Source organism: Strigops habroptila, chromosome Z, assembly GCF_004027225.2.
Source record: "Strigops habroptila isolate Jane chromosome Z, bStrHab1.2.pri, whole genome shotgun sequence".
Classification (NCBI taxonomy): domain Eukaryota; kingdom Metazoa; phylum Chordata; class Aves; order Psittaciformes; family Psittacidae; genus Strigops; species Strigops habroptila.
The window spans coordinates 41589403-41609056 of NC_044302.2; the positions used below are offsets into that span (position 1 = coordinate 41589403).

The following is a 19654-nucleotide window of genomic DNA, read 5'->3' on the forward strand; positions in this document are numbered from 1 at the left end:
CAAAATACCAAATTGTTATTGGATATATACAAGCTCCCTATAGAGAGCAATATGTCAAAACATAAAACACCATCTTTACCATGAAGGGCTTATTTTTTAGTTAGTCAAATAAGAAAAACAAAGGAATAAAACATAGACTAATATTCAGAAGATAACAATTCTAATATAAAAATCAGAACACCTCATCAATTAAATGTATCTGATGCTAGATAATGTCAAATACTAACAAAAGCAAGTACAAAAAATGAAGTAAAAACAACAGGAGTTAACTCATATAAAAAATATCTCATCCTTTTTCCTAGGCTAAACAGCAGTAGTAAACCTTAAGACAGAATGTGCCCATGGATAGTCCTCTCCTTCACTGCTTTTGACTGTTCATATGCTACTTGAGACTCCAACTAATTTAGAACGTAATATGTCTGGTCATATAGCCAGTTGTCCATACACAAGGCTGGTTTCTCTTCTGCTTTACAACTTACCTTTAATAAGTCATCATTCACCTATCATCGCAAGCATACGAAATCAACTATGGTGTTTCCACAGCCTCCCTAACTGGGTAATCTTTATAGTAGCTACTGCATTTTCCCATACTTACACTAACATCCCAATTTTCTTTCAATTTTTTTTTTAACTATTCACAGATTATACAGAGCATGCCCAGATTACAGTGTCAGAGAAAGACTGTTCAAGTCCTGTTGATTAGTCAAAACAGAAGTGTCTTTCAAGCAGACCTACCAATATACTTAATGCATTACCAGTAGGGCTTTTTAGGTCAGTATGGGTTTTTTGTTGTTAATTCCTGCCCTTTGCTTTTCACTGAACCCTATAATAGTGTTACCTGAAAACTATTTAGGGATTTTTCTGCTGTCAAAATAGGCATCCCAGTCATATGCGTCTTCCTGTTTCTTACTGAACATCATTATCTTGATAGGCTATATACCACTTTTCATGGAAGACTGATCTCATATTTAGCTGCTTACTGAGTCAACGTGTCATGGAAGTACACCGATGTGCTGAACACATTGAGCTGAAAAAATGCTCAGCTTTGTTGCAGGTTTTTAGGTCCCTAAGTTAGTTAGGTACCATTTAAATGTCACTCAATTTTTCCACATGGCAGCCTACAGCTAGTTATATTTTCTTATGTACTTAATTTCCATGCGCTATAACCTTACACTTCACAGGCTAATGAGAAGAGTCTGAAATAGCTACAACTCATTAATTAATTTACACTGAATCCAAAAGACTGCAAAACCTATCAAGCATAGCACAGATGCTGACGCATCTCACATCCAATTAATCAAAAACACTAAACAGAATCTTGTGCTTACATTAAAAAAAAGAAAGAAAATGGACAAAAATTAACAGTATGAATTTGCCTGAGCTGTTCAAACACATTTAGTTTGAAGACAGCATAAAATCTGAGGCAGAGTGTATGATTTGTAACATATACAGTGTATTCATTAAGCCTGAGCCAAGATGACTTGTGAAACAGTTCTGACCTAATGGTGATATAACAGGCCTTCACATAAATATCTTAAGTATTACAACAAAATCTTTATGTTGAAAAGAACTGCAGATTGCCATATGTAATCTAAGCTACCATAGACTTATTCAGTTTACAAAAGAGAAAACTCTTCAGTTCTGGGTTGATTTCACCAGTTTATTTTCATGAGATCATAATCTGGCCCTCCACGCAACTACTTAAACAATTCAGTATATGTATAATCTGTAACAAATTCCAGATGGCTTTTACCTGTGTTGTCTCTGAACTATAGTAAAAAAAGATGTATGAAAGTGGTTCAACACTTCTCAACAAAAAAACAGACAAAACTTATTTGCTTGAGTAGATGTGTATGTGTATATACCGCCAGTCTGCATTGCACTTGGGGCAGAGATGTACTAATAAACTCTGAGGGCACTCTTCCAGTGCAAGATACATTTAAGTCTGATTGCTATTGCTAAGAGATTCAACAGATCGTTCTTGTGAGACAGACTGGAAAGTAAAAATGTTTAATTGATCTCTGTATACTTTCTACTATAATCAAATGGTTGAATTACAATGACGTAGAAAAACGGGAGTAATGAACAGCTGCAGGTCCTATGGTGAGACTATTCATAAAATCATATGGGTCAGAAAAAAGTAAAGTATTTCTATAAATAGAAATAGCATTCCTATTACTTCTGATTCCTTCAAGTAATTATACTGACAAGTAATTAAACATTGGGGCGTAATGGAAAAGATGTTAAATGTAAAGACTGAGAGATTGTAATCCATCAAAGTATTTCTGGCACAAGAAGCAACACAATTTAGAGAAAAGTTTTAACATCTCCCTAAATCAGAGAGTTTGAGGGCTATAAAAATATACCTAGTAGTAAGCTCAAGCAATTTGCTTCAACACCTTTAAGTAAAGTTTAGGTTACACTATGTAACTGGAAATAACTGGAAGCTATTCCAGTTATATGAACTGATGTGACATTTTTAATATACCATAATGAATAAAATCTTAATTGAACTTGCATGGGGACCTTGCAAAATACAACAGCTCAGACTGATTTCCTGGATAGTCTTTCCTATCCTTATTATCTGATAAAATATATTTATAATATCCACTTTACCTGAAAAACATCCCTAAGTTACATGAAATATTAACATGCTTCTTTCCTCATTTATAAATATTATAACACTTCCAAGTAAGAAGACACACTATGCAACAAGCAACTAAGGAACTCTGTACAAGAAACTACTAAGAACAGTTAAGGCCATTGTATACTTAATTGTATACCAACTCTGTAACTTGCATTGCTCAGATATTGCAGAATGCTTCTATGACCAGAGGTGATACAAGGATCTAAAAAAATAGCTTCCTTCCCTGCTACCCATTAGCCAGTCAGAAAGACAATCTGGATCTACTGTCCAGAAGAGCACTAAACACTGAAGAGCGGTTCTCAATGCTAACAGGTAACTAAGAGAAGTATTCAGCTCCAAGAAAGGTCTGCAGGGAACTGTGATGTCTTTAAGGCTCACAGTGCTTGCTGCAGTGAAATAATCAATAGATACAGACCCATGCCTCAGGATACCACAGATTTTACTTATCTAATAAACTAATAACCTTGATATGCAAGGTTTTGAAAGGCTTCATAGTAAGTGAATCATACATATACACCCAAAACCCATTTTATATAATTACATACATCACATCATGCTGTGAAACTATTTTTTGCCACATCTGACTAAACTAAAAATCATCAGTGAAATTGTTTATGTCCAAATTTGAACTAGAAAATTCACTAGTATAGTCAGTTCTCTTGACGTAAGTGTTCATATTATCAGGCCTGATTTTGTTGCTGAGTTGATACAGACATATTTAACAGTTTAAATCACACCTGCTGCATTGGGAGCCTTGCAGAAGACATTGTATTGAAGGAGTCTGTGATCTTGAACAGGACATGTCTGCTCTAATGGGCTCAAGAGGCCTGCATCTTATTAACGTAATCTCTAACTTACCGTGTCTTTGGGAAAGGTGAACTATAGTTGTATCAAAGAGTGGAATGCACTGATCCTGACCAAGAGACTGTTGCACGGTTAGGAGTTAGTGATCCACATAACACTTAAACTGAGTAGGCCTGTGCTGTGCTGCACAAACTCCTTGGCTGCGAGATAAACTCAGCCAGCTCACTGTAACAGGAGCCTGCAGGAAGCTCCTGCTTGGTACCAGCGATTGCACCACTTGTGTGACCTTGCCTGCACCTCAAACTGCAGCAGGAAGTTGTCATAAGAACTCCCTTTAGGTATAGAGTTGTTTTCTTGCGAGGAAATTATGTAATAGCTCAAAGGTCCAATAAAGGGAGAGCTTCTCTCCATGGACAGGATACACTCTGCACAGCACACTGTGAGAAAGTCCACCTGGATTTTCGTCACTGATGTTGCATGAATATGGGATGCCCAGCAAGGGTTGTAAGATTTACTACCTACATTGCTATTCTTGATTCTGTTTTACTGAACAGTTAACTTACTAAGTCATTTTAATTCTTATTGAGACTCAGAAAGAACCTCTACTGGCTGTCTTTCTCCTAACTTCTCCCCACCTACCTCTCAGTGCAGAACACATGACAGCATTTGCTCTCGTTTTCTAAGGTGTATCTGACACCAAACTCATAAGCCACAAGGAAAGTTTCATTCAAAGAAGTTTTGGATGTGTTAATCCGTTATGTATTTGTAGTGAATACATGTGTATGTCTGTGTGTCTATGTGTCTGTGTGTGTATGTATAGTCACAGAGAGAACCTTATCTATCAAGGTTCTCATAATCTAAACTTATCTAGCAAATGTTTGAACTGCACCATTTTTTGCCTGCAGAACAAGGCTTTGAAAAGCTGCAGCAAAAAATAGCTGCTGATTTTTCAGTAAGTTCCAAATAGTCTGTTTCCTTCCTTTTTCATCAATTTGGGAAAGAACTTTCTCAAAGACAGTCCAGAAAACTGCAAACAATCTAGAAGTAATACTCAGCATTTCAGGTGTGTTCACAGTATGAAAGCCACTTTCACTTCCAAGTACCAAAGAAAAAAACCACAGCTAAATACTGAAGCTCTAAAGTACTTAGAAGTTCACTTACTAAAAAAACAAAGCAGCAAAAAAATCTTACTTGTATGAGGTCTAAAATGCCAAGCTCACTTTCTGAAGAATCCACACAGAAGACAAAATACAAGGTGGCATAGTGTCGGTAAATTAGTTTGTTATCAGATCCACCTATTAATCTAAACAGGAAAGAAAACAGGAAAGCTCAGTTAGCATCTCAGGATAAGCTGGGAAAATCCTCACAGTTATTCCAGTTGATAGGAGGCCTATTGTTAATGGCTGGCTGGAACTTTCCCAAATCCAACTGTATCACAACTTTTATTTTGTGACATAATTACACTGGAAGAATACTAGGTACCAAACAGCCCAAGTTACATGTATCAGAGAAGCACAGTTATTGTTATCCATATGGATATTAATAATATCAACATATGCACCATTTTATTACAATCAATTCAAATAGATTGTGCAGTTTCATTAGAAAAAAAAAAAGTATTGAAGGTACTTCCATTACACACTAACAGGCACTGCACAAGGATTAATCTGCTTTACAGATTAACAGAGCATATGGCTATGAATTCTTCCCTGCCCTTCTCAGCGGAGCATCAACAGGAAACTATAACGTAGACTGGCATCTGGATTACAGAAATAGCCTTAAGTCAGGTTTATGATCCACTTAATAACCAAGAACACGTAACTCTCTCATGCTACAAAATGTTTGGTATCTTAAGAAATAACACTGTACTACAACCAATAGTTTGTGATGCAATGCTAAAGTCACAGAAGCAATTTAATTTTTATGGACTCACTAATCATCAAGTTACTGAACAAGAAGAGAAAAGGTCTAAACAGGTATTTCCTTCCACTCTTCTGCTATAGCTTTCCCAAAGAAGGTACATAAATCATAAGAAGATGTGTTCTTCATATCACTGACATTTGCTTTGAGCAATAGGAGGCCAACTCAAATAGAAATGAAAATATTTTGTAGTTTGAGGCTTGTGGCTATGTACATAATAATTCTCCCTTAATTCTGCACGAGAACTGAATCACCCATTCGGTGTATCATATCTCATCCCTTTAGTTTCTGGCTTTATCACAGGGAGAGAATACTTACAGAAACAAAAAGAACAAGACATCTTTTAGGTCACTTTTGCTTAAGCCCATTGCTTTGCATTAATGCTTGGTGGGGGAAGGGAGAACCCTGAAGAGCAAGAACTATGTTTAAGAAGTATCAGACAAAAATATTACAAACAAATGTGACAGTGGAAAGAAATGACAAATATCTGTGCTTTATTTAGCCAATTCTTTCAAATACTTCAGTATACAGAGTTAACATATATAAACTGTTGAGGCCCTTGGGTAAAGTGCAAACTACAAAGTGATCCCTGTCCTGGAAAAATGGAAAGTACTGAAAAAATATATTGAAATGATAACTCTGGAATTGAGCAGTAGGAGTAAAGCCAGAAGTGCGTCCTCTGTCTTAGTTTCTTCCTGTTGCACAGCTGTGATTTTTTTTTTTAAAGGCTCCAAATGGCTTGTCTTTCACTTACAGAATTCAAGCCAGCATGTTCCAGCCTGAAATCACTTCCAAGAACCTAAGGATAGAATCACCAGTTGAGCAGCTGAAAGACAACTATTTTAGTTCAAAAAAATAATAAAATAAGAAAAATCAAGAATCGTCTTGATCAAGAGACATCATAGCTGACATGGTAAAGGTAAGCATTTAACTGACTTTGCACTAAATTTAGGCATTAGCATACTAACTTTCAGTAATCAGAAATTTCCATAATTACAGTACTTAACAGGCTATGCCAATCTCTGTTTAGACTGGAGACCATGAGCTTACTCTATTATTTATGACCACTTTTCCTAGAAGGTGGTTTTGTAACTATTTACTCTTGATGACTAATATCTCAAAATAAAACACTTCCATTTCGGAATTTCTTCTCTTCAACTAAAGCAAAACCACATCAGAAAAACCAACGTGATGATTCAAGAAAGAATATTTTGTGTGTCTCTTCTGTAGACAGAAGATGTAAGTCTGGCTTTCCTCCTACCTTACTCTACCTAAATTAATAAAAGAATCTTGGTTTCTGGATGGAGACGAGAAATCCTTAGCTTGATTATAGGGAAAATGGTTAGGTATCATCTGCCTGTTTCTTTGCCATCTTGTGTCTGAAACAATTACAGCACTAGATATGGCACTGCGTCAGTTACTGCTCTAGAAAAAAAAAAGAGTTTTACTGCCTAACTCATTTTGATACACATATAGACACAGTTAGTATGCTCCAGTTAGTAAAGAATATGTATGTGCAACATGATATTAGTCTTTCTGTATTAAAATATCTCAAGTGACGTGGAATTTACATTACAATTGTAAAACCAATTATATTACAATCAGCAGTAATAATATTTGCTAGCCAGTAAGTACTGGGCATTTATTTCAAACTTGATACTTACAATCCTCCTTCTAGGAAGTTACAGACATTTTCATCACGTTTCGATACTAAATGGAAAGTTTCTCTGATAACTTGTTGCTGCGTATCTTCACTCTATAAAAAAAAACACATTTTGCTATCAAGCTAAAATGGATTCATTAACAATGAACACCATACACGCCTAATAAATACAACACACCGTATATAGCACCCTAAAACTATTTCCGAAGCCTTATATCTGCCAACTTACAAGCTGCATATTGTTTTTATCATTTCAACACAAAATGACATTTTTACAGGTCGCAAAAGAATACATTACTGAGAAACAACTGTGAGGAAAAAAACCTACTGTTTTTAAGAAACTCCTAAAGAAAAATAAATTCTAAAAATAGTTTCTTGAAGTGAACAGGAAGCCTTCTCCAACATTATGAAATTTTCATATCTTCACCACAGCCTGAATAACTTCAGACATGCTTTGAAACTATTCTAGAGAGCGGATGCTTCCACTTGCAGGAAAAAAACCCATGAGATTTGCCTCCAGGACTGGTTCAATCGATATTAAAGTATGCTTAAGTTTCAAAACATCCACAAATAAACCTGTCTCCCTAAAGCCACACACAAAAAGATAATCAAGACAATTGCACCGGTCTCTGTGCACCACAAAGCTTCAGGGAAATCACCTAATTTCTTAGTTTCATATGCCATATTTTTGTGAAGACACAAAAATAGACACATTTGAATGGAAAATGAGAATGGAAGTTAACTGTTTCACATTGATACAAGGTTTGTATACCTTTCCAAAGTGTTTCATCTACCAGTTACCTCCACACTGAGGGGAAAAAAAAAATAAAAAAGCCAAAACAAAACAAACCAACTTCTCTACTAAGTTCCTGTCGCTCTGCACTGGAAGTGATCAAGAATAGAGTGGGAACGCACACAAGGGTGTCATGGTTTTGGCTGGGATAGTTAGGTTTTCTTCTTAGTAGCTGGTGCAGGGCTGTGTTCCGGCTTTAGTCTGAGAAAAATGCTGCTAACACACCAATGTTTTAGTTGCTGCTACATAATGCTGACCCCGATCAAGGACTTTTCAGTTAAACCACGACAAAGGGCAATGCTTATCATTAAAGTTAAAATATTCCATTTTAATTTTTAAATCAGAAACAGTAAATGAAAGACATCTGCTTGGAAACCCAGAGCTGGGACAATGAAGAAAACAGGTTCACAAACAAGTATTAGAATTTCCCAGTATTACCTTTCCAAGGAGAAGGGATCAAATTCAGTTGCCCATAGCAACGACCTGTATCAGTTACACTCCTTTAATTAAAAGCCTGACAGTGCAAACAGAGGCGTCGCAGTTATCATTTCTGCTCCAATATGCAGAAGTAAGATACCTCCCTTCCAATAAAGTTAAATATGACTTCTGTAATAGCCAGAATTGAAAGTCAGCAATAGTACTACTGAAAAAGCATATTTTGTTTACATAATTCTGGGAAGTATCAGTTGTTTTCTGTGTTTTAATGCCCAAGGTCAGTCCAAGCAGAGCTTAGTTTATTTGCTAGAAGATACAGTACATGATCAAAACACTGCCTTAAAATCTTTTATCCTTCAATGACATCAACTGTTTCCACTTTGATTCTTAATTCTCTGTGGCTGCACTTTGAATCAGATCAAGTGCTTCTCCTGCATTTTCAGCCCTGCTTTGCTACTTGCCTTCTCCCCAATAACAGAATATACTTTTCTCCTTCATTACATTTCTTTTTCATGTCAACTGTATTTTTACAGTACTCTGAAGGTTTCCAAGGGAAGAGGCTCTGCTTATTGAACCTGAGAGTCCCATAAAACCCATCTTCCCATTCCTGACACCCCTGCCACAGCACTGAGACACGCTGCACTACATCAGAGACGCTGACGGTCAGGCTAAAAATCACGGCAGGGCGGCGCGCCCACAGATAAGCTCAGACAACCGAGCCCGCCGCTGAACGAGACTCCCTTCCTCCACCCTCAGCGTGCCAAAGGGCAACTTCCAGCGAAAAGAACAGTGTCCGGGAAAACAGCTTTCTTCGGAAGGTCACTTCCCTCACCGACAACCCTCACACGGCCCCACCACCCCCATTTCCCCACGCCCTGGTCGCTGAATCGCGGATCAGCAGTCACCACGATCCGCCCCAGGCACGAGGGCCGGGCCGGGAGGCTTTCTGGTTAACCCCCCCGCCTCACACCGCCCTCCCGCCGCCGCAGTGCCAGGCCCCGCGCGGCAGCGGCCAGCCCGTACATAGCGGTGGTAGAACTTGGACAGCCGAGGCTTGCCGTGGTTGTTGAAGATGAGGATGGCTTTGATCATGGTGGGGCGGCGGCCGCCGGGCTCGCCGGGCTCGCTGCGCCCCTGCTGCCCCTGCTCCTCCTCCTCCTGCCCGCCCGTCACGCCCCGCTCTCGGGGCGGCGGCAGCCGGTCGCGCTGCACGACGTCGCCGGCCTCCGTTAGCAGCGGAGCGTCGCCACGCCGCGAAACGCCACGCCACGCCACACAACGCCGCGCCGCGTCACCTGACAGGAAGGCGGCGGCCCGCAAGGGACAAAACACCTTGCGCGGCCACAACCCCCGCCGTGTGGCGTCACTTCCGGTGCCCAGCATGGCGGAAGCGGAGGAACAGCCGGGGCCTGCCTCGCCTCAGAGCGAGGACCGGGGCGAAGCCGTGGACGGCGGGGCTGCGGCGGGAGGCGCTGACGCGGCCCCCCCTCCGGCCGGCTCGCCGGGCTCCGAGGAGACCGCTGGCGACATGAAAAAGAAAAGTAATGGGGCGAGAAGCCACCAGCGGGGCGGGCGGGCGCGGCTGTGTGTGACGGGCGGGTACGCCGGCCAACCGGCGGTGGTGAGCGGGTGGCTCCGGCCAGTGGGGGCGCGGCGTTAACGCTTGGTCCTACCCGCAGTTGACATCCTGCTGAAAGCTGTGGGCGACACCCCTATCATGAAGACCAAGAAGTGGGCTGTGGAGCGGACCCGCACCATCCAGAGCCTCGTCGACTTCATCAAGAAGTTCCTCAAGCTAATGGCCTCCGAGCAGCTGGTAGGGGCAAGCACCTGGCAGCCTGCCTGGCACATCCGCGGGAGGGCAGGAACAGCCGTGGCAGGGAGCTCTGCACACCCCGGGCCCGGGTTGTCTCACCTTGTAGGGATGCTATCTGAATGTAGACCATTGCATTTCGTATACAACTGGTGTAGGGGCACGAGTAAAGTACTCACCGCTGTGTACACTGACATGACCCAAAGGGGTGCAGTTTGGATGTGCTCAGCTCCATCCAAACTTTGGGCTTTTGCAGCTTTTTTTCTCTTCTTGTCTGATGCTGCCACACACAGCTGTGTGCATATTGTGCAATGGTGCATTTCAGTGAAAGGTTCATATACACAGTGTAACTGTAGAAGTCAGGTATACAGACAGAGTATTTGGGAACAAGTCTAAAATGTTTGGGGTTGATGTTCTGGATATTGGTGTCTGTTTCCTTCACAACTTCTCAAACAGTTTACTTACCGGTAGGACTGATTTCTCTTTTAAAGTGGAGTACCTTGGAAACATTCACAGTTTGGCAGCAGATTACCAGTATTGCTTATGTGTTCCTTCATGTAAAACCCAAGTGGCCTTCTGATAAAATCAGAAGAGCTGGAACGGCATCATAAATATGATTGTACTAGCTTTGAGCTTAACAGGGATCCATACATTTCAAAGCTTTTATTTAAGATATAAAGTTAAAACTGGACTCATTAAAACAGTCAAAGGTGTACCTAAACTGTAGATTAAATCATTTTTCTTGGTCTGCAGGCTCTTATTTAAGCACATAGGCATGAACAGTTTCACTGTCCATCTCTCTCGTTTGAAAATTGTGAAGGGTTTTTTTTCCGTAATGCTTAGTATCTCAAAGAAGACTAATAGTTCAGGTACTTAGTGTTTATAGATATTATTAACAGGTTAATAACTAATCTCATTGTCTCAGGGGAAAATATATAAGAGCATGGAGTCTTCCAGTGTGATTTAAGCTTACAGCAATACTTCAGGAACAAAGCCCTAGGAATTTAATAACTCCTCTTTAGAAATAGCACAGGATACCCTACTACATATTGCTATCTCACACTGCAGATCCCAAGGTCCTCTTTGACCTTATGGACTAGCTACTGTATGTGTGTATACATCTTTGGTAGAGGAAGTGAGAAGAATGACTTTAAAAACAAACAAAAAGTTTTGTAATTTCTGTGACTGCTGTTCTGAGCAAATTTGGATTAGTGAGAATGGTTTGCATACCTGAAATGAGAGTAAGGACTAAACCAGTCCTTACAAAGAGTCTACTTTGTGCTTCTGTATGGGGTGCTAATGGGTCAATTTGCAGCAGAAGGAAATCAGCACGCTTGCTTTGTGATGGCCAGTCACAGATAGCTCCTGGAAGTCATGTTGCCCCTCCACACTGAAGTGAAAATACTAATTTGTGGCATTTTGATGTGGATTCTGAAGATTATAAAATAAATGGTGAACAGAGAACAGATTTACGCACTTCAGACAGCAGAATGTTTCTTCTGTGAGATCTGTGGGAGATATCCATCTTCTGTTTTCTTTTTCTTGCAGTTCATATATGTAAACCAGTCTTTTGCTCCATGTCCAGACCAAGAAGTTGGGACCCTCTATGAGGTGACTTTCTTAAATATCATTTCCAAGTATGCTTAGCAGACTTTGCCGGTACACTTCTAGGACTTGAAAATTGTTACTACGCCTAGCTATGCTGGCGATATCTTGCATTTAATGTAATGTAGTTGATAATGACAGATGTGTATGAATATGATTTGGAGAGTCATGACTTCATACAATCTCTGGAAATGTATTCATTCGCATACAGTATGTTGTCATGCCTCCTGTTATGATGGAGAGCTTTGTTACCAGTAACTATTCTATGACACAGTTATCTGGTGGGGGGCTTTTTTGTTTGTTTTGATTTATGTATATGCTACCCCATGAATAATCTAACAGCTCTTGTCTTGATTTTTTTTTTTCTTGCAGTGTTTTGGAAGTGATGGCAAGCTTGTACTGCATTACTGCAAAACTCAGGCGTGGGGATGAATGACAAACAATACAGTTGTTTAGGTGTTGTCTTCAAAAATGGAAAAGGGAGAAACTTTCTTAAACTTGGCCTGTAAACACACAGAAAGAAAGATTTTATTTTTTTTTTCTCCATTTCTGCGTAAATATATAAAAATGATACAGATGAATAGTGTAAAAGAAGAGCTATGTGGGTTATCTAATCATGGAACTTTTTTCCGATGTACATCTAAGGTACAGAAAAAAGTTGTATTTGCCATCTGTAAGGTAGAGCCAGCTCTCTTGCTGTTGAATTCTCAGTTGCTGTATCTGAAGGGAAGCTATTTCATAGTTGTCTGGAGGACTGACAAGACAGCTCTGTCACTCTATATGCTGTACTGTATATAAAAGTTCCTTTTTATTAAAAGGAATGTTTATTGTATATGTAGCCTGGAATTCAGTTTACTTCTGGCATGTTGTACATCCATTATGTGGATTCTGTTCTTTGTGAAGTCTTCATCTTGAATGTGAATTATCTCATTTTTTTTCTCATAATTAGTATGTAGGTGTTTGTGTATGATCACTTCACGCTGTGCCTTCATCATGTCAGTACTGTAAGTACCTTGTTTATATGGTACAACATAATGATAGACCTCAGAAATACTTTTCCTCCTGCCCAAATTGTGTAGTGATTTGTTGAAGGCTGAAAATTTCAGCAGTTGCCAAGGTGTTTCTTCTGGCACTGTTTAATGACTAGCATCTTTAGCTGAATGCTGCAGCTAGCTGTTGCTTCAGTTAATGAAGAAATAGGTATGAGGTGCTAAAAACCTACTGTCTATATAGTCTCCTTTTGGCTGCTGTTATTCTCGTGTTTCATCAGCTGCATGTTCCTTCAACAAAATAGAATGCACTTTACAAGATTTTGCTAAATCCTTTATTTATTGGAGGGTTTGGTGTGCAGGGTGGGGTTTTTTTGTGTGTGGATTTATTTTATGTATGTTGTACAATCTTTTATGTTTAAACTGAACTAAACTAAATGTTAGCTCTTCACTTGCAGAGTGTTCTTATGTTGGAGGACAGTTTTGGTCCGTGACACAATCCACTTCTTCAGCACATACAGGGAAGATGGCCTGTTCTAGTTTGAAGTGTGCTTGTACAATAGTTTTGAGCCGTTCATTGCTGTTTCATGTGTAAGTGGCTCTTATGTGGTCACTGCAACCTGTGTATGAGATTGTTTCCATCCTTAGGGGACTTCTGGTGAACTAATACTCAGCTTACTGATGTTGCTGCAGCTTGCATGCATCCTGCATATATGGCACAGCAACACAAGCACGTGCCCTGAATGCTTGCTACGTGAATAGCTTGATATATTTTACCACTTCTTAAGTGGAAAACCTGGATTCATTGGATTAAGCTAATAAGGCAGAATTTGTCATAAACTTGAATCTTGAATCAAATAATGTATAATCTTACCTGCTTCGAACCCTGATCTCATCAATCTTTGTTGAAGAGAACTGTTGTAGAGGTAAGCACTCTGATTCTGTCCTCTTGAGGAAATTCCTTTCTCAGCTGCTGTGAGGCCAACGTAACCTTGCACAGCCACTAGAGGGTACACAGGGACAAAGGTATTTGCCTATTTTTTCCTAGATGTTTTTTTCCCAATCATTTTTGTAATATGTCCACTTACCAGCCTTACAAATATAAGTAGTTTGTTCTCCTGTGTGGCAGTATGTTTACCTAAGATAAGCTACTGTCTGTCTGAATGTTCTGTTGGTGCCTTTCACCTCATTTGACCTTAACGAATGAGACTACTAATACACTGCAGCTGTGCTCTTCAGAAATGATGCAAGAAAGTTGGGGGGGTGTATGTATTTGGAGGGGGGCTTCTGTTGATTTTTTTTTTTTTTTTTTTTTTAATAAAAACGCACAAGGATTTTGAGGTGAAGGAGAGGTGTAGATCATTGTATCTTACCAGCAAATGTTAGAAGGCTGTCCTTCATGTTGAATCTGTAGATAATTTTTATGCTCTGAAGTTGAGGGCGGGAAAAAAAAAGTTTGCCTTGACCCCTTCAAAGTCCAACATAACACCCACAGTAATGGTCTGGATTTCTTTTATTCACCACCAGCATTTTTGAACTTTGATAATTTACACAGGCTTGAATCATAGAATAGTTTGGGTTGGAAGGGACCTTCAAAGGTCATCTAGTCCAACCCTCTGCAATGAGCAGGGAATTATTAATTTATTTAAGATTCAGCTTGTTCCTTGAACAGTACTTATTTTATTGCTATTTGCTTCAGCATTTTTCTGCTCTTAACTTTTCTCAATCCCCAACTAATTATTTGTTGGCCCCTAGTTTGCCAGTATACAGTAACTACTCACCTGATCGAGCTCTTGCTGTTCCTGAATGCTCTGAGTGGCTGTCTTTATTCCGTTCCGTTCATGTTAAGGACTGCCAGTTCCAATTCTACTAATTCCCCCATGTAGCTTTGGTGCCTTCCTTATGGAGAGAGTCCTCCTTTTTGCTGCTTTTCTTTGTAGTTTTCCACTTTCTTGCCTCAGGGAGGTAGTCGGTGCTTGGTTATCTCTGGTAACTCCTTAAGGACCATGGGCTCTCCCCGTCTGGAATCCAGGTGTGACTGTTTTAAGTGGCAGAAACTTTTCCTATGTTCTTAAATAACAGGCTGGACTGCAACATGTCAAGTAAATAATGTATTGGGTGAACAAATAAATGATTAGCAGCACACTGCTTGTAGAATTTGTAAAAGACAAAGGTTGCAAAAGATTTTTTAAATCTCATATTTTTAAAAGTGACAGTTGTAGCATCTAAAATCACAGATGAAATGAAATGCTTTTAAATTTATGTACTTAACCTCTTTAAAAAGAATAATTCCAGTAAATTGGAAATATCAGAAGCTTAAGCAGAACATGAACAGAGAAGCTGTTCTCTGTATTCACTATGCCTTGAACAAAAGTGTTGACTGTCTAGCTTAAATGGTTTCAGTTGTTACAGAGGGAAGAAAAAGAATATGAAAGTAAGGGCTGTCCTTTTGGGCAAGTCTATACGAGTTGCACAAATACAAAAAATGAAAAAATAGTGTAGTTACTTAGAAGAGTGCTATGTTCCACCCAAAGCTGCTACAGTACTGAGCTACCCATATTTGTGATATAATTCAATTCACTTGACTTTATGTAATTAATTAACAGAATAGGCAAATTGATAAAATCAGTAAATAAAGTAAATTTTAAAGATTTATAAATGAAGGTAAGCATTGGCAATGAAAGCTACTGTACTGTTTTTATGAAAGACTTAGTACTTCACAATGTCCTAATACTGAAGAATAGTGCTATGCAAAATTCAGTTATCCTATTTCCATGGTAACAATCACCAGCTTCAAACCCTCTGAACTGGGAGGCATTATTTATATTAATTATTCAGATTCTGGTTTAAAGACTAGCATTAATTATGAACTTCTAATTTGTAGGTTGAACTAGTCTTAAAAGCACATGGAGAACATGAAGGAGCTAAGTGAAACTCAAGTTATCTCGAAAGTGAATTTATAGAATACAGTAATGTCATCTATGTGCATATAGAATGATAGACTAGTTAGGGTTGGAAAGGACCTTAAGATCATCTAGTTCCAACCCCCCTGCCATGGGCAGGGTCACCTCGCACTAAACCATGTCACCCAAGACTCCATCCAGCCTGGCCTTGAACACCGCCAGGGATGGAGCATTCACAACTTCTTTGGGCAACCCATTCCAGTGCCTCACCACACTCACTGTAAAGAACTTCTTCCTTATATCTAACCTGAACTTCCCCTGTTAAAGCTTGAAGCTGTTACCCCTTGTCCTACCACTACAGTCCCTAACGAAGAGTCCCTCCCCAGCATCCTTGTAGGTCCCCTTCAGATACTGGAAGGCTGCTCTGAAGTCTCCACGCAGCTTCTCTTCTCCAGGCTGAACAGCCCCAGCTTTCTCAGCCTGTCTTGAGCAAATATCATCTGTACTTCTAAGTTTTGAAGAATTATTGCTGAGATAAGCTATTAACAGAAGATATCTCACAACATAATCTTGAGTGTACTGATCTACAGTAAATTCCAGGTGGGGGTGGAAATTCACACATCCACTCTGCAAACTCCTTCTCATCTCCAAGGCAGCTTCTGTTTGTCAGTTGCTGTTGTTCAGGCTCATTTTGCAGATCAAATTCTGCTTTTAGTTGCGCAAGCTTTTGGCGTATGCTGGTCATGACTATCCTGAAGTCTTAATTACTCTTTAGGGATGTTGTACGAAGGTTACTCAAGGCATCATGCTACAACATTGTCATACTTGGAGATGAGACAATAAAGGGGGAAAAATGCCTTTAACACTGGGGTTGTCATGATGATTTTGACTCTTACAAGCTTGTATAAAATGCCATATGCATTTAAAAAAGGTGCTTCAGCATTGTTTTGTATTGGATCATCAAGAGAGGAAAAGAATCTGACTAAGTATGTTAAATGTGATTGTTGTCATTTGTGGAGACCACACTTCAGCTTTGCTAGCATCATACTTAATATGCTGCCAAGGCTAAAAATCATAAAATTCTAAATATTTTTTCTTGTCCCGGCTTTGCACTTGCTTCAGTAGCCATAATGCCATGAGGTGTCAAATGCATCTCACTATATTTTAGTTAGAAAACTTTTGGCTTTATGCCAAATTACCTAGAGAAACAAAAACTCATTAGGGATTGTTACCTCCTAAAATAGGTAGTTAAGAAAGGTTGAATGAATCACGTTCACTAAAGAGACCAAAATAAGTATGTTAAAAGCTTAACATTAAGCCAGTCACACTACGTTTATGTCACTAGACTCAGTAGTGCTGGAAATTTTCTGCGGCACCGTAGCTCACTCATCTGTACAGTTAGTTGGTAGAACAGTTGTTGGCACAGACTTTGGCCTCTGCACAATTTAGGAGTGGGCAAGGGACCATTTCTGGTGGGCACTTTGAACATGACCAGCCTGTTTGGGATGTTAGAAGATAAATATTGTGGATGCAAACTGCTCTTTGCAAGTTGGCCTCTGTGCCAAGGAGGTGAGATTCTATCCCTTGTATGCACATTGAGGATTAAGCTTTGTCCCTCTTAAAAGTTCAGGAGCAATCTTGGAATTTTTTTTAAGTGCTTCTACAGCTTTCCCTCCATGCAATCGTTACATATATGTTTGCTATAAATGCCTGCAACATTTTTTGTTCAGGAAGATTATAGATGGTGAGGAAGTACTACTTATACATCTCAATTCACTCATACTTTTGCTTATTAAAAGTAGATGACAAATATTAATTAATAAGATTTAGGGAAAAGTACAGACTCTCAGTGTCCTTGCTCTCTGTCTTCTCATGGAATAATTCCACATGAAAATTATTTAAATGTATATAAATATGTATGTATCAATTGGACTGTGTGAATATAGTGTCAAAATACAATTGCGTGGAGGGCTTAAGCGTTAAAAATGTTTGAGTTACATGTTTCAATCACAAAAATCAGCATATGATATTAAAAATCAGCATATGACATTAAAGCAGGCAAAAATTTCTTTTCCTCAAGCTCAGTTTGGTAACAGAACTAATAAACCTAGCAACTCTTGGGAGCTAAAATGCACTAAGAGCTCATCAGCTCTGAAACATGAAACCTCAAAGAAGAGAAGGTCTCCAAACAGAAAACTACACTGTAAATAGTGCCAGTACAGAGGAGCCTAGCCAGCGCTTAAGCTTTATCATATAAATACCACAATTGAAAGAAACAAATTTATTTTGAAGATTTTTTTCTCACAGAAATAAATGTCAATATTTTATGTTGTATTTATAACACATGCATAGTCTACTAACCTCCCACCAAAAGTGGATCAAACTGATTTCTTCCGAGAGTCCTTTCTGAACTGTGTGGTTTGATGCCTCACAGCTCTTCAGTGTGGTTTATTTTTTAACTTCAGCAGCACGCGTGCTGTTCAGTAGTTAGTGTTTTCAGCGTACGGCATGTCTTAGTGTGTGGAGCCTGTGTTTCAATGACTGAATACTGCATTTTGTAGTCTGATGATGTTTCACTGCATGATCTATGCTTGATACAATCTGTTCTTGGGCTTTTTTTTGTGAATCACTGTGCAAGCAGCAGGTTCTCATGCAAGAGCTAAGGGATCAATCTCACTTTCATGGTTATATGACTAAGGAACAGCTGCAGTGCTGCTCCACAGCCCCAGAAGGAGTCATCCCACTTGGATGTAGCACTCTGTAGTCATTTAGCTTGGTCTTTCAGATCACAGTCTGGGAACTGCTGCTTCAGACAGCGTATTGCTTCCAAGTAGCAAACTGAATGACATCCACAACAAACACTTACTTACGTTTCCTCCTGATTATAACCCGAAAGGTCATATCTGTGCAATCAGTGTCCTTACAAGCATCCAAAGACCTTCATGTGAAATAAAAGGAGCATAACTCTAGGCATCATAGACTGAAGCACTTTGGGGTTTCAGATGCAGGAAGCAGTCCTCAAATCCTATAAGATTAAACCAAAATGCAGTAACCCGTTTGTAATGCTTTGGGACTACACAACACAATGTTGTGTTTCAGTAAGGTGAATTTCCTTGGTGCAGGTTATTAACCTTTTGTCTGTATTGTGATCAATGTGACAAAATGTTCTCTTCTCTTAAGCTTCCTCAGAGTCATGTAGCCCCAAAACTTGCACTACAGCTGCAGATCCAGATTTTCTCTTTAAAAAGTGGTCTCTATAAATGTAAGGAAACCTTAGAGAACAGAGACAATACCATTGGTAAAAGGGTAAAAATCATAGTGTCTGGAGGAGGAGATGTAAATTCTCATTATTGGGTTGAAGTGCTATTACCTGTCTAGGCTAACAGATCAAAGAGACACAGTATAGTTGTTTGTCACAGCAGTCTGAGGATTCAGACATCTTGGATCCCATCTTTGGCTTGCTCACAATTTTTATTTGGAATGACAAGATGCATCATGAAGTCTTCAGTCTCAGGCTACGTATTCAGGTCCAATACATGGTGCAAAGTGTCTAACACTGGAGATCATGAATTCCATCAATCTTAACTGAATATTTTCCTCAGTAGGTCAGGAGAAAAACCCTGTTAGCTGCATCTCAGTAGGAGGTGAGGTGCCAATATATGCTCTGGTACTTCAGTTGGTCTCTCTTGGAGTTAAATGTCATGTCCAATGATTGCTTGGAGTGCTTACACCTGACTTTTGCATAATAGTTGGGTGGTTTGGCATTCGTCCATAAAACAAAGTTTCTGCGGTTAAAGCCCAAGCTCACATTTCCCAAGACAAGGTTTTAACTGTCAGGGTATCAACAAGAGTGGTTTATTAGTTTCCTTTCTGCATCTTGAATTTAAGTCATGAAGAATGCAAGAATGATTCACTTTCTGTGTGAACCCTATGAGGTTCTGTGCTTTTCACAAGGACTGTGTAATGTGAAATACAGGAAAAGTCTTTAGACCTTTAGATGCTTCTACCCTGAAGCCACATGCTTGCTCTTCTTCTGTAGCACGAAAAATATATACCCACTTTAGGGACTGTGGTGTTTTAAT

The 19654-nt window shown here is 39.4% G+C and overlaps 2 protein-coding genes across 4 annotated transcripts in view; one reads left to right on the forward strand and one right to left on the reverse strand.

Moving 5' to 3' along the window:
• The window catches only part of AP3S1 (adaptor related protein complex 3 subunit sigma 1), a 27166-nt gene extending 17538 nt beyond the window's left edge, over nt 1-9628 (reverse strand). The window contains exons 1-3 of one of the 3 annotated variants that reach the window (XR_003989114.1): nt 9286-9569; nt 7036-7127; nt 4643-4754 (exon numbers count right to left, since the gene is read on the reverse strand). Coding sequence is in view for 2 of the 3 variants with exons in the window: in XM_030469957.1 (XP_030325817.1) it covers nt 4643-4754; nt 7036-7127; nt 9286-9354 (273 nt within the window). In the remaining variant the exon portion in view is untranslated. Of the gene's footprint in view, nt 1-4642; nt 4755-7035; nt 7128-9285 lie in introns of all 3 variants that reach the window. The other 2 variants (XM_030469957.1, XM_030469958.1) reach the window with 2 other exon arrangements.
• ATG12 (autophagy related 12) lies at nt 9327-13791 on the forward strand. Its single transcript, XM_030469956.1, has 4 exons — nt 9327-9803; nt 9942-10078; nt 11624-11686; nt 12053-13791. The coding sequence occupies exons 1-4, from the start codon at nt 9335-9337 to the stop codon at nt 12110-12112; spliced, it is 729 nt and encodes a 242-aa protein (XP_030325816.1). The 5' UTR covers nt 9327-9334; the 3' UTR covers nt 12113-13791.
• Nucleotides 13792-19654: the final 5863 nt, after the last annotated feature.

Excerpts from the sequence above, each read along its gene's own strand:
- ATG12 (XM_030469956.1), top strand. The coding sequence starts at position 9,335 with ATGAGGATGGCTTTGATCATGGTGGGGCGGCGGCCGCCGGGCTCGCCG. Across the intron at positions 9,804-9,941 it reads TGGCGACATGAAAAAGAAAA|TTGACATCCTGCTGAAAGCT; the intron begins GTAATGGGGCGA and ends TCCTACCCGCAG. Across the intron at positions 11,687-12,052 it reads AAGTTGGGACCCTCTATGAG|TGTTTTGGAAGTGATGGCAA; the intron begins GTGACTTTCTTA and ends TTTTTCTTGCAG.